The following is a 14,007-nucleotide window of genomic DNA, read 5'->3' as shown; positions in this document are numbered from 1 at the left end:
TTCAAAAATTTCCTCGCTAAATACATGTAAACTATTTCCTCGTAAATAACACGCAAAGTTTATGTCGTATTTACGAGGAAATAGTTTTTCCTCGTAAAATACTCGTAAAATTACATCCACTTTACGACGAAACACTTTTGTCGTTACGTTACGAGGAAATAACGATGACTTTAGTTTTTCACTTAAATTCCTCGTAAACTCGACGTAAATTTACGAGGATTGTTTTTCCTCGTTAAATTTCGTCGTTAAGCATGTGTTTTCTTGTAGTGTAAACTCAAATAGAATGGAATAAAATAAATAGTATAGTATATATTAGTGAACAAAATAGAACACTCTTTATTGATCGTCAAATGAAACGATACATGTTCACTAAACCCAAATCCAAACCCCGCTCTTCTAAATACTAAACCCTAAGTCTTAATCACTAAACCCTAAACCCAAATATAAACTATGAACCCTAAACTCTAAACCCGAATCTCAAAATCTAATATTGACCTCAAACTCACCCATATTACTCTAAATAATAAATCCTAATCACTAATTACTAAACCCTAAACTCAAATATAAACTCCAAATCCAAATATCAATATCTAAAATAATACATAATATTATGTAATATTAGATTATACTATATAAATATTATTTATAGTGTAGAAATGTAATATAGTACACTAATATAAGAGTTTATTTGTCATCTATCCAAAACTGGTTTTAATCATTACACTTAAACCAATATAGTATGAATTTCATATTACAATCAATTACACAAAATGACATAGAAGAAAACTATCAAATTTGTAAATATAAAGATGATTACATTTTTAAGGAGTAGTATATATATATATATATATATATATATATACATCCCAAATAGTATAGTAATTTTACAAAAATAAATACACTAAAGAATATGTACTATACTATTCATTTACCAAATATAGTATAGACGATAACTTTATCTTCTTCAATTCTTCTTTCGTCAAACATGCTGATACACCTTCACTTCGTCCACCATCGGTATTCTTCACTACCATATAGATATCATTTTCATCTCTTCTCTTTTTTTCCGACACGGCGACGCTTTTACCGGTCCGTCGTCGTTATTCTTCACCATTGGATCACTGAAATAAAAAAAAAGAAACGAAAAAAAGTATGAAAACAAAAGCATGATGTGAGAATCAATGATTTAAGAGAAGGAGGAAAATAAATGAAAGAATTGTTATTTTTGCTCACCGTATATGTTTTCATCGTTGTTCTTTGTTCTTCTCACGAGAATAAATTCAGTTCAAGAAGAAGTGTGCATAATAAAAGACCACGTTCATCTTCATCTTCCTGAAAGCTTTCTAATTATTTTGAGAGGTAAGAGTGAATACAACGTGACCACATATTTTACTTGTAACATTAGTTAATTATTTATTTAATTCTTTTGGTAGCAGGTTTCACCGGTTGAATATGAGAGCAATATGGCAATAATCTATAATGTATACAGTGTATATAGAAAAAAGAGGGTTTTTAGATAGTGAGTCAATTATAATTTGTTTGATGATTATACAGCCCAATTTCCCATTATCTCTACTAAATAAGTTTTTCTCGTCAAACAAACAAAAGGACAGTCTTCTTCTCATAAAGGTTTTCAATACAAAAATCTTCTTTAACAGATCAATTCAAGAAAGAAAAGGAGATACCAACAAAGCTCTGTAACTTGTTTCTTTTGTGTGTTTTCAACAAAAGGATGCATTAATTGGAAAGATCTTATTTACAACGAAGGCTCTGGATTACACAACTCAACTCAAAGAAAAATCATAAAGTCAAAGAAAGAAAGAACACATCAAGATTCTGGGTTACAAAGTAGGAGTGTAAGGAAGAGGAGGAGAAGGAAGGAGAAGAGGGTGAGAGGAAGAGCGATGGAAAGGAAGAGAATATAAAATATGAAGTCGAATTCTCCTCGGAAAAGGTGCCTGAGAGAAGAGGTACTCCAAAGCTCCGGCGAGTACCACCGTGTAGTCCTTCAACATCTCGGCCAATACCGTCACCAGCAACATTCTTATTACTTTTTCTAAATCGAATCTTCTCGTTCTTTCTCGTTTTCTGTGTGTTTCTCCTAAACAATTGTCTTTACTTATATATAGTTGGAGTCTCGGAGAAGTGAAGTCAAAACTAGGGGTGATGTGTCTTCTACCATATCCGCGCTTAGTTTTCTACTTTATTAAATTATATCATTTTTAATAATATCACTAAATTTAGATTCCAATGTTTGACTAATCAAATGTGAATTCTTTTGTCTTATAATTATTGATTAATATTTCACTGTCGGAAAAAAAATTAAACAATTATCACTAAATTAACTCACAATCTTTTTCTTGGTAAAGAATCCAAATTTGTCATTTTCTACTAAAAGTATTTATATGCTGTTACTAATTTATATTATAAGAAACTTTTATTAATAATAACCCATGAAATGGAGACACCATTGTTTTTTAATTATTATTTTTCTACTAAACGCTGCAAATAAAATGACATTTAACTATAAGAAAATTTCGTGTAGTTTGAATAATAAAAAACATACAAGTGTTTAGGAAAACAGAAAACGCACATTGTATTGGATATGCATGCATCTGTCCACATCTTTATTAGGCGGAAGTCGGAACCCACTCCAAAACCGGATGATGTTTATCCGCTTGATCTTTATCTTGATTCCTATGTCATTTAATAGCTACTTCGCTTTAATGTAACGACAATATAAATAAATAAATTATTTGACACCAAAATAAATGCTATGGTAGGTTGTTTATATTTCATTTAATGAAGATATAGACACTGACTGATAATAAAAATCTTGGATAATTTGTCTGTATTTGAAGACATACTTATTTAAAGGGGTTTTATTTTTTCGAACAAAAAGGTTTTAAACGACATGGAACCATATCTTAAGTTTTATTTAGGCTCTGCATAGTAATAACAGATTAAACAGTGCGAAACAAACAGATTATATACTGCAGAACAACTGCAATTTTCCTAAAATAAGCAGTTAAAAAAAATATGAATAATGATAAGTATGATAAATAATAAAACTGTGAGATATATATTTATATTTTAGAAACTAAATTGTCAGTGATACTAATATAACTTTAATTTTTTATTTTTAAAAATGTTTTATATATCTGAAATATGAAATTTAATATGGTATTATTGAGATTTTATAGCTAATATCATAATAAAACTGCGAGATATATATTTATATTTTAGAAACTAAATTGTCAGTGATACTAATATAACTTTAATTTTTTATTTTTAAAAATGTTTTATATATCTGAAATATGAAATTTAATATGGTATTATTGAGATTTTATAGCTAATATCATAATTTGTTTAAAATATTATAACTGCACTAGTTATTTTTAAATACAATTAATTTAAATTTACTATTTAAAAGAAAATTGTAAAAGTCAATATCAAAATTTTACAAATGAATCTTTACTATGTAATTTTATAAATAATATAACAATCGGTAAATCTTTTGGTAAATTTTTATTAAAATACCAAATAAATAGATTTTTGGGTAATTTTGAGAGAGTGATTTTTAAAAAAGATATAAATTATCAAAAAATCATGAACTAAATAGACATGTATGAATATATATATATATATATATCTGTAGTGTAATGATATTTTATTCACTTTAGTATAAACAATAAACTAGTGAAACTGCAGAGCACAAAAAAAATATATGTATACGATATTTTTTTAAAAAAGTTAAGTAAACAATCAAAACAACTCATACATAGTTACGGCAGCAAACCACACGTTAGCCCTGAGCATTCCGTTTTTGGTTCCAGTTCCAGTTCGATTGTTTGGTTCTTGAGGTTTAGGATCTATTCGACTATTTAGAAAATTGGATTCGTTTTTCTTTCAGTTTTTTTAGTTTTCAGTTTCGTTCGGGTAATAATGTTAGGAACATGCTAATATCCGAGATAATCTTGGATCTCATTAAGTTTTGATTTGGTTCCGCTTTTTCGATTAATTCATGTTAAAAATAAGAAAATTTGAGTTTTTATTAAATATAAGATTTTTTATTAAAAATTAGATAATTTGGATAACTAAATATTTTGGATAAAAGTATTGTGGTAGTTCATTTTTTGGATGTTTGTTATTTTGTTAACAAAGGGATTTCCATTTAGAAATAATATTTTAAATTATTTGATTATTTTCAAACTAAATATAGTTAATATTTTCAAGTATACAAACTATATTATAGAAATTGAAATATCCATACAGATCCAGTTCTATTATGATTCGCTTCCAGTTATTTGGTTCTAGAGATATATGATCTGCTTAGATTATATCAAAACTTTTTATTTGAATATAAATGTTTTATAATTAATAATGTTAGTTAACAAAATCTCTTAAAACTTTCTCAACTAAATATAATAATCATAAAGAACCGCATCTTAAAACACACCTCATTTGATATGTTATGATTATACATGGATTTGATAAAAAAAAATGATTATACATGGCGTTCCACTAATTTGTTCGTGCTAAAAAACCGCCAACACTCCATTTAATTTTTGTATCATTTGACAATATATTAAAATAACAGTGGTGAATGGTAACTCGTTTTGTGGTCCGTCCCGCGTAGGAAACGCATGCTCATAGCCTTAAAGAAGTTGGAGTATGTTCCAGTTAATTAGATTTTGGTTTTTCTTTTTTGTTAAATCAATTTTGGTTTTAACATAGCGATGTATTCTTAAGTTCAAAACCAAGTACGGTGTTAGAATATGTGGAGCAGTGCGTGACCTTCAGTCTCATTCATGAAATCCTTAATATTGGGGCTGCAAATTATTATCCAGGATATGGGATTCGTTCTGATATATGCTCAAGATATGCTATGAAAATAGAATATTCGGGATATCTCAACTCAAATCCTGATAGTAAAATCTAGAATAAGTAAAAACTGGATCCGGATCCGGATATCTTGAGTTTTAAGTCTGAATATCCGGATACAAATTTTTTAAAAATATTAAATTTTAAATTTTATTATAATTATTTTTAATATATCAATATTTAAACATAATTATTTTTTATAATATTATATTCATGTATATATTTATAAGTATTGTAAAAATATCTGATTTATGTATTATGTTTTAAAAAAAAAAAATCTAAAAGAATAGCTTTTCATTATTTTCGGATCTAGATCCGGAGTCGAATACCCACAGGTATTACAATATATAGACAAATATCTATATCTGAATCCGGGTAGTAAAATCATGGAATCCGACAGATCGGATTCAGATACCCAAAATTTCCTAGATATCCGGATCCGTCCCACGCTTACTTGATATCGGTGACAGAGGTATGAAAGAGTGTCACCTGACCCTTATAGATTTCTTTTAAAAAAGTTACTTGTATTTGAAGATAAAATAAACTTCATTTGCATACATGTGTTGTTGTTTATTTACTTTTTTGTAAATAAATATTTACTTTATGTAAATAGTAATATATATTTCAACATTTACCCATATTAAATAATTTTTTAATATGACACTTCTAAACATAATAGTTTTATTAAATTTTAGAGAGAGAAATACCTCTCAACTCTCTCCTCTTCACGAAATCAAATCTTTCAGAAATTGAGAGTTTGTTGTTAATATTTCCGTTAAACAGATAATATCTTTCGTTCTAAACTTTTTTTCTGGTTAATCCAGATCTAGTTTCGTTTTTGTTTTTAACTTTTGCGATCACAATAGAAATCCAAACTGCTTGTGATGGATTATCTACTTTGAAGGATAATTAGTAAAGGAACTTTAGTTTTCTAAGTGTTTGAACATTTGTGTTCATTAAAAAAGGTATAAAGATGGCGATTTTTAATAAAGTATCAAATGTTCCTTGTGAACTAAAATGGTATTGGCTTAAGCTCAGTGACGGTAAACTGATCATGGAACAGATAGAATCTAAGTAAGGAATCAATGGAACCGCAAAGCCAAATAAAGAAAGTTAAACTATTGGACAATGTGGGTTCCGAGTAAGGAAAGTTCGACTAGATAAAGATGCAGGTTTATACGAAAGCAAGGTCAGTCTCTAGGAATCAGATAAGGAAAGTATTGTAAAGACTGAGTCAAGCCATTGGTGGTGAAATTTGACCAAGTTAAATACAAAAACATCATTGATGATCCGCCTTGGTGAGCAAGGCTACAAAATGTTATTAGAAAGGGTGTCTAACTCTTATTTCTCTCACAACTCAGAAAACGAGTCTTAGAAAACAGCCAGAGCAAGAACAAAGTTTTAGAAAGACAGTTTGGGAAGCAAGAACATAGTCTTCGATCTTTAAGATCAATTAAGGTGAGGAAGTGATTTGTGGCAACCGGAGTATAGGTTTTTAAAAAGTTTGATCATTATATTGGAGATTATGCGCATGAGTAATGTGTCTTATGGAATGTTTGTTCTTCAGAATGATTCTTCGAGGATAGAACATTCTTTGTGTTCTTAGGATGTTACACGTTTTATTGTGTGCGATGATGTATAAATCGATTGTTTATGTTAAAATAAAATTATATTTGAAAAAGAATTGGCATGACGAGTGAAAAATGTTATAGAAACATATAAAGAACGAAACTAATTAGGGAAAGTACGAGATTCAGTGAATGAAATTAAATAATGAAAGTATGCTATGGTTTTGGGTTGTAAAAGATGTTATTATCATGTTCGGCTTTGGTTCGTATGTTGACTTTGGCTGTGAGGGACCTTCGGGATCGTGTGGATTTGGGCTGTTAGCTTTGTGACATATGAGAGACTTTGGGGTCATGTGGCTTTGGGCTGTTGGCTTCAGACCGTACGAGAGACTGACGGGTCAAGTGGCTTCAGGCCGTGCATATGGACGTGACTGAGAATTGGCTTCGGACTGTGTATAATTAGCCTTGGGCCGTAAGTGATATTCAAATGGTTAGGTAAATAAAATTGTGTAGAAATGACTAAGTACAGAAAAATAGCTCCAGATATGTGAAAATGACTAAGGAATGAAAATGGAATTATAGGTTACCAGTAAAAAATTTAATGCTTAATTTTAATTGTTATTATGGGTTACATGTTGGCAGTTTTGAGTGTCTTCACTAAGTATTTTGATATGTTCATAACTCTTTATGATGCATGTGAAGACAAGCTGTGTGGACGGAAACACATGTATACAAATTGTCGGGACTGCGTTTTATGAATTTGGAATAATTTTGGGGAGATTTTACCGAACACTATACTTGTGGTATATCTTTATTTTATGCTGATCATTTTTGAATTGATCCTTCTGAATACCGGAAAAGATAGTTCTTGGCCAGGTGAATATCTCTGTCTAGCTGCTTATTCTACGGATCCTTTCCCTTTGAATCCTGTTAATTTATGAGTTTGATGGCCTATCATATTTTTGATTAGTTCGATCTGGACGTTATTGGGGTTTAGATATGTGTTCTTCTTAATCAGTCTTCGAGAAATTCATGTGAAAGTTGAATTGGGAATGCTTGTGCAAAGTAGTCATGTTAGGTTAAGAATTGCTTTATATCCCGAATTGTTATCCTTCTTGCGAGTTGCGACAGTCGTTTCTGTAACAGAATATGCTATATTCTATCATTCTGCACCTTTTTGTTTATTAGCATTAGAACAGTGGAATATGCTGCATGACTCCTAAATCGTTTTCTATAATACTTCAGAACTTTTACAGCTTTGATTGTTGTTTCAATGCAGCCACCAGTTGAAAACTATGCAACCCCAAATACATGTCTCTTCCATGTTCTCCCCAAGGTATGAGCTTGAGTATTAAAATATTTTGATGATTTTATAAGTATATCAATGGAATGGCTAAGATAGTGGACATCGGTAACAAGTTTTTGTTTTTGGGTCAGGGTGCTGCATTGGCGTTTTACATTTTATATATATGCTCTCTTTTTTTAACACCTCATTTTATATGCTTTCGTTTTCAGCAGCTTTGTCATAATCTTTGTAGTGACTGTTCTTCTTGCTGTCTTTGACTTATAGGTGGTCAAAGATCATCTTTGATGGTTTATTCTATTTATTTTTTCTAAAATAGAGTAACTCTATAATAGAATTGGTTGTTGGTCTAATGATATTTTATTTTAGAATGAAAAATACATTGATGACAAAAAAACAAATTACTCTATATATTGAGTAAACTAATTTTTTACTTTATTATAAAGTAGACTAATGAGTATACTATTAGAACACTTTTACTTTAAATTTTATTTTAAAGTGAAAAATAAAATACGGTTGGAGATACCTTGAAAATGTCAGTGGCCGTATACTGGTTGGTCTCGGGTGGTGGAACGAGATCAATGACTTGGGAGAAGGTGAATGGAATTTTGAGTTTCTTGACCAGGAAATTACCCTTTTCTTTTTCTCACTTCATGGTTTTAATTTATTCCATAGCTATAAAGTTCATGTTTCTAAGAATGCTGTAAAATATTTACACTTCTCATAGTTTTTGAAAATTCATATATTTTGAACGTTTGGCTGCATCAGTTCTTGCCTCCGGTGAACAAGAAAGACTCATGACTTTTCTGGTGGACGTTTTACCTTGTAGGCCAAGACTACAATTGTGGCATATGTTAATCACTTAATACATACATATATGTTTGATCAAAAAAAAAAAAAATACATACATATGTGATTTATATTTATATATTGTACATTTTGTATTTAATGTCTAAGGAAAATAATGAACTAAAATGTAAATTAAGTAACTATTTTTTATGAAGATTAATTCCTAAACTTGAATATTTATTAATAATGTTGCACCGTTTTCTTATGTCTCCTTTTACGAAAATTGATTGGATCATTAATTAGAAATTTACTACGGGTTTCCCAAAAAAATCCGGGTCGGAATGTTTCCCCTAACCTTTAGACTCTATTTTTGGGGCTCTATTTTAAAAATGGTTAGATTCAGTTTAGATATCTGGTTTAGTTATAGACACCTATGCTTAGATTACGCCAAGGAGAATAAACAATAAACTTATTGATGTGTTAGGGTCATGCTTCAACTTTTTAGCTCTGTGTTCAGTCACCAGAGTCATGGCACAGCCCGTCTCACTAAAGAGTTTCCAAGGTGTAAGAAGTTGATTTGAAGCTAGTATCAATTATGGTATGCAAAATTAACATTTAATAAAACGACATTGGTTAACTGTCGGGGATACAAGTGCAAATTGTTTAAACTGCAAAAAAAGGAGGAACTACCTTGTTAAAGATTCTAGAGAATTTGGCTTTATCACTCGACACTACAAAAACAAAAATAAAAAGGAACAGACAAGTGATTAATTATACAAGAACGTGGAGAATGGCGCTATATATATATCATCAAGTAAACATGCCTTTGAAGGAATCCAATTGATGAAACAAGAAGCTACATTTGGCATATCTTGACTCTTTCCATATTCCTACTAAAAGTACCATCACCGCCATTATTACCACCATACTGCTACACTTCACCATCCTCTTCCTCATTAGTTTATGTTGCTGCCATGATGATGATGATGAAGCCGATACATCTTCCTTTTCCTGCATCTCGCATTGTTTCAATAAGCTTACTGATTTTTTTTTTTTTTTCTATTCATTTGAATATGATAATGCTTTGCTTTCTACAAAGTTTGCTGTAATTCAAAAATGAACTTATTACCTTGCTATGCATTGCTACTTCTTCACTGTGGTTTGAGTCCCTTCCTGTGTTTTTTGGTATTATGGGAAGCTTCCGTATTCTTGTCTGCAAGCGGATTCTCCTATGAGCAGTTCCCTGAGTATTTAAATTAGTTGCCTCCGACAAACTCGCATGCCCTTGTGCTCTACTCTTGTCCTTGTCAAGGAAGCATTTTTCATCCTCCTCTACGATCTGCACATTTCATCAACCGTCATATTGAGAGGCAAAAGTGTAGTAGCTCTATATTTGCTGGACGTGCGAATCCTACCATGGTCATGGCAGACTGTACTTCCTCTTCCTCATGGTTATCAACATCTCTCTCCTTCTCGTTGTTAACTGGCGTGAATGGCTGCTCGATTTGCAGCCGGATTCTTCTAGGAGCAGTGCCTTGGTTCACAACAAAGTCAAGATCCGTCTGAGTCTCTCGAGCCCTAGCGTTAAACTCACTGAGAATAATGTTTCGGTCAACAGGGAGTTGCTCCTGCTCAGGCTGGTTGACATTAGAGTTAAACGGATCCATGGTTGCATAAGAAACTGGAGGATGCTGTCCTAAAACGTTGCTGTGAAGTGGCGTCACGGTCCTAGAGGAACCGGATGAAGACTGTATCTCTACAGCCTCCTTGCTATCAACGTAGTGATCGCTGGCTAATCTGGAAGCTCCAACGTCAGGAGCAAACTGTAGTAGTACATGAAGAAACACTACGGTCAGTTCCAAGAGAAAGTGATCATCATCTGCTTAAAGATCCGAATATTACCTGTGGGAAAGAAGCTTCAGCACTCCCGTTGACAAAACCAAAGGTGTCTCTGGGAAACGACCAATGCATCATTTTGGGAAGTGCAAAGTCTTTTGGTTCGGTAGATGATTGGTTATGGTTATGAAACACTTCATCCAAGACATCTGCTAGGGACTCATCTTGTATGGCGGCACCGTCCTGAAAATGCAGCCCATAATGACAGTTTCCAAAATCGCTAGAATACATTGAATCCATATGTGACGCAGGAAAACCGATGCTTGAAGGCACCGGAGTATATGATGTTTGGTCAAAGCTGGGTCCATAAAGACTTGAAAAGTCCCGTGCAAATGGACTTTCCTACACACAAGAAAATCATAAGCTAGATTAGGACAAAAAAAAAAATACACTTTGATACAAGACGCTTAAAATTACTTGTTTACCTCCACTATGCTTTTGCCTCGGTCTTTGGCTCGAGAAGTTTCACCATGATTCTCAGTTTTAATCACCGGAGCATCAGGCTTCACATCACTACCCTTGTCGCTCGGACACCTCTCGGTGTCATCTGATATGTTTTGAGCATGTACACGAGAAGTAGCTGTTTCCTGGACCATCTCAGAAGAGTTGTCCTCACGAGAGCATCTAGTTGTGGTGGGAGTGGCATTGACATTCTCTACTTCGTCACAGTTTGCAACATCACTAGGCTTGTGGAACAAGCGACACAATACATACGGACTCTGTTCCAAATCAACATGTAAGTTCCACTACTATCAGACATGAAGCAGAGCAACATAAAAAGAAAGAAAAGAAAACCGACAGACCTGACCAGGTCCAGTGCCGTCAAGGTCCTTGTCAGTGGCACGATACTCGTGCATAATCCAGTTGGTTCTTTCCCCTCTAGGAGCTCGACCACGGTAGAAGACGAGAGTCTTCTTCATACCGATAATCATCTTCTTGGACTTGATAGTTCGATCTTTCCCAGTAGCTTTCCAGTATCCAATGTCAGTAGCTCTGTTTGAACGGTGGCCACTCGGATACTTCCGGTCACGAGGGCAGAAGAAGAACCACTCTTGATCATCCGTCTTTATCACCGAAAGCCCTATAATCAAGAAAACCCTAAGAAACCAGAGCTCAATCAAAACAGAAGAAGAGAGTAAAGCTAACCAGGCAAGTCCCATGGCTCCCACTTGCAAACATCGATCTCAGGGATTACTCTGACCTCCAAATCACGGCCGTTGATTTTCAATCTTAGGTAATGATTGATGAGTTCTTCATCGGTTGGTCTGAATCTGAAACCGAGAGGTAAAGACTCCATCGACAACGTCGCTTGTGTCTCCGTAGCCATCCTAAAATCTCCCCTCACTTGACTTCTTTTTTAGAGCTTTTTTTTTATTTTATTTTATCAAATACATAAAACCTGAAGCTAACCACTTGGTTGCTGTGGTCTGCCAATTGTGCCATGTTTCCGCCTCGCAACTGAAGTAAGAGTCGATTTATTTACTATTTTACCCTCGTTTAATCCATTTCATTACGGAAACTGCCATCGCTCAGCTTTGTAAGCGGCGCGCTTTTGACTCAAACAGTTCGCTAAGGCTACGTACAAGGACGCAGGGGCCATTAGTCTACTCATTAGATTCCTTCACGTGGTACTATAAAGCTAAAAAAAGAGTTTTAAAAAGTTTCCTAATTAATAATAAATTATCTTTATTTAACTTTTTCCGTTTATAGGATATCTTTTGTATTGTACGAGCAGTAATATCTCGAATACATGTCTTCGACATCAAGCTAGAGTATGTTGTGGTTGTTTTGTCGTAATCAATGAATACATGTTGATGTTGTACAGATATATATGAATATGATGTTCTGTTTCAGAAAAGGAACGACAGACAAATTAATCTGTTAAGGTAGTCAAGCCATAACCGGTTATAGAAAAATGATGTACATATATGAAGAAGAATTATAATTGGGGAGAATTTTCATAGAGTCGTGTTACGGTGTGTACCAAATATTAGAAAAATAAAGAGAAAAAGTTGCATTTATAACATTTTCTCTGCTCAAAAGATGTTCGGCCCCATAAAGTTTAATAAAGACTCCTCGTTCTGTAAAGTTACGTGTCCGTAACTTCCATCTCTAATTATTTCACCTTTTTAAGTGGGCCTTTGTGTTATACTATTAGCCCACTAAGTTTGTACTCCTATAACACAAACAAATGGGCCAAATGCTAGACCTAATAAACTTATAAACTCAACCAAAACGTGTTATGCAGATGTTGCTACTGATCTAACTTCTCACTAAACCTAGAACCTTCCAACTAACGCTGTAACTGGTTATTCCTAATAGTAATACATGGTATAAAAGGAATAATTATATTATATGTGGAATAGGAAAATTTGGAATGATAAATAAAATGAAATAAAAATTGAAATTGTTATTGGAAATAGAATTCCAATCATCCCACACATTCACGAGCCTTTTTTTGATATGAAACAAATGGAAGAGATTTTACAAATGATTTGTTTTTAAGTTTTATTCCATTTTTGGAATATGTATAATTGATTTTAAAAGATTTTCCATGTAACTGGTAAATATTTTTTGGAATTCTATGGAAACATACATTTCAAACAATTTCGTTCCAAAATTTAGCATTCCAGTTGCAGCCTAAGTTTTGTCTTTGGCGGTTCTGTCGTCGGTCACCACCGACTTCTGTTTTTATTGTATATATTTGATCTATGGATCCTCCTTTTGTTGTGATAATAAATCTTCAATCTTTCTAATCAACTCTAGTTTCAGGATAGCTGATTTTTTCTTCATCTTTGTTTCTCTTATCTTGATAAAATTGAATATTGTGTCTTTCACCTGTTTTACATAAATATCCCGTCAGAATTTGAGAAGGCTCCTTCGTTTTGCCGTTCACTATCTTCCTCTAGGAGAATCATTCTTCCTTGTTGGTAAGCATGTTATGGCGTTGAGGATATCATCTCTGATTGGGAGTAGATGAGGTGTGATGGATTGCTTCGGCTGTCTGTGAAATCGATTAAGAAGAGTTGGCATTCTACGGTCCAACAAATGATCTTCCATTTTGGTTAAAGCGTCTTTTGCTTAAAATACCGGTGAATCAAGGTAAGTCTAATCAAGTAACTGAGGCTGAGTTGAAAGGCACCATGGTATAAACGATTTGAATAGCGACGGATAAGATAAGAGATTTGGGAGTAACTTGTTTGAGTCACGGTGGAGAAGCCATATTGACGGTTGTACCTGTCTGTTCAATGTAAAACAACACGTGTGGGGTTAAGTGCTATCCATTAAAGCTCACACATGTCAACACGTGTTTGTTCCACTTTCAATGCTTTATATTAATATCTTGTAATGTCTCTGCCATAATATTTCTATTGTTTGTACTGGTCTTTGAGCCATTGAAATAAAAATGGTCTAAAAAAAAGAAAAAAAAATCAAAATAGTAAATGATTTCTTCTTTATATTAAAATATTTTTGATAAAACTTATATCAAACAAACAATACATGAAATTGTGATGCTTCTCATAACCATTATGCATATTCTTATGAACATGATAATTACCCCCCCCC

At 32.8% G+C, this 14,007-nt stretch overlaps 2 protein-coding genes across 3 annotated transcripts; both read right to left on the bottom strand.

Annotated features, from left to right (window-relative positions):
• Nucleotides 1-1,600: 1,600 nt before the first annotated feature.
• On the bottom strand, nucleotides 1,601-2,144 carry LOC106293118. The gene has a single exon (XM_013728793.1). It carries the CDS (start codon nucleotides 2,040-2,042, stop codon nucleotides 1,842-1,844), a length of 201 nt encoding a protein of 66 aa, XP_013584247.1. The 5' UTR covers nucleotides 2,043-2,144; the 3' UTR covers nucleotides 1,601-1,841.
• A 6,993-nt stretch (nucleotides 2,145-9,137) lies between these two features.
• On the bottom strand, nucleotides 9,138-11,964 carry LOC106343091 (NAC domain-containing protein 14). Of its 2 annotated transcripts, XM_013782221.1 has the most exons (8): nucleotides 11,587-11,964; nucleotides 11,244-11,521; nucleotides 10,866-11,159; nucleotides 10,447-10,782; nucleotides 9,960-10,367; nucleotides 9,674-9,883; nucleotides 9,369-9,555; nucleotides 9,138-9,275 (listed from the first exon to the last, which is right to left on the bottom strand). In XM_013782221.1, exons 1-8 carry the CDS (start codon nucleotides 11,765-11,767, stop codon nucleotides 9,208-9,210), a joined length of 1,962 nt encoding a protein of 653 aa, XP_013637675.1. In that variant the 5' UTR covers nucleotides 11,768-11,964; the 3' UTR covers nucleotides 9,138-9,207. The 2 variants fall into 2 exon arrangements, with proteins under 2 accessions (XP_013637675.1, XP_013637676.1); XM_013782222.1 differs by having other exon boundaries at nucleotides 9,167-9,555.
• Between the last annotated feature and the right edge of the window lie 2,043 nt (nucleotides 11,965-14,007).

Source organism: Brassica oleracea, chromosome C5 (assembly GCF_000695525.1).
Source record: "Brassica oleracea var. oleracea cultivar TO1000 chromosome C5, BOL, whole genome shotgun sequence".
Taxonomy (NCBI): domain Eukaryota; kingdom Viridiplantae; phylum Streptophyta; class Magnoliopsida; order Brassicales; family Brassicaceae; genus Brassica; species Brassica oleracea.
This window is presented reverse-complemented; position numbering and strand designations above follow the sequence as displayed.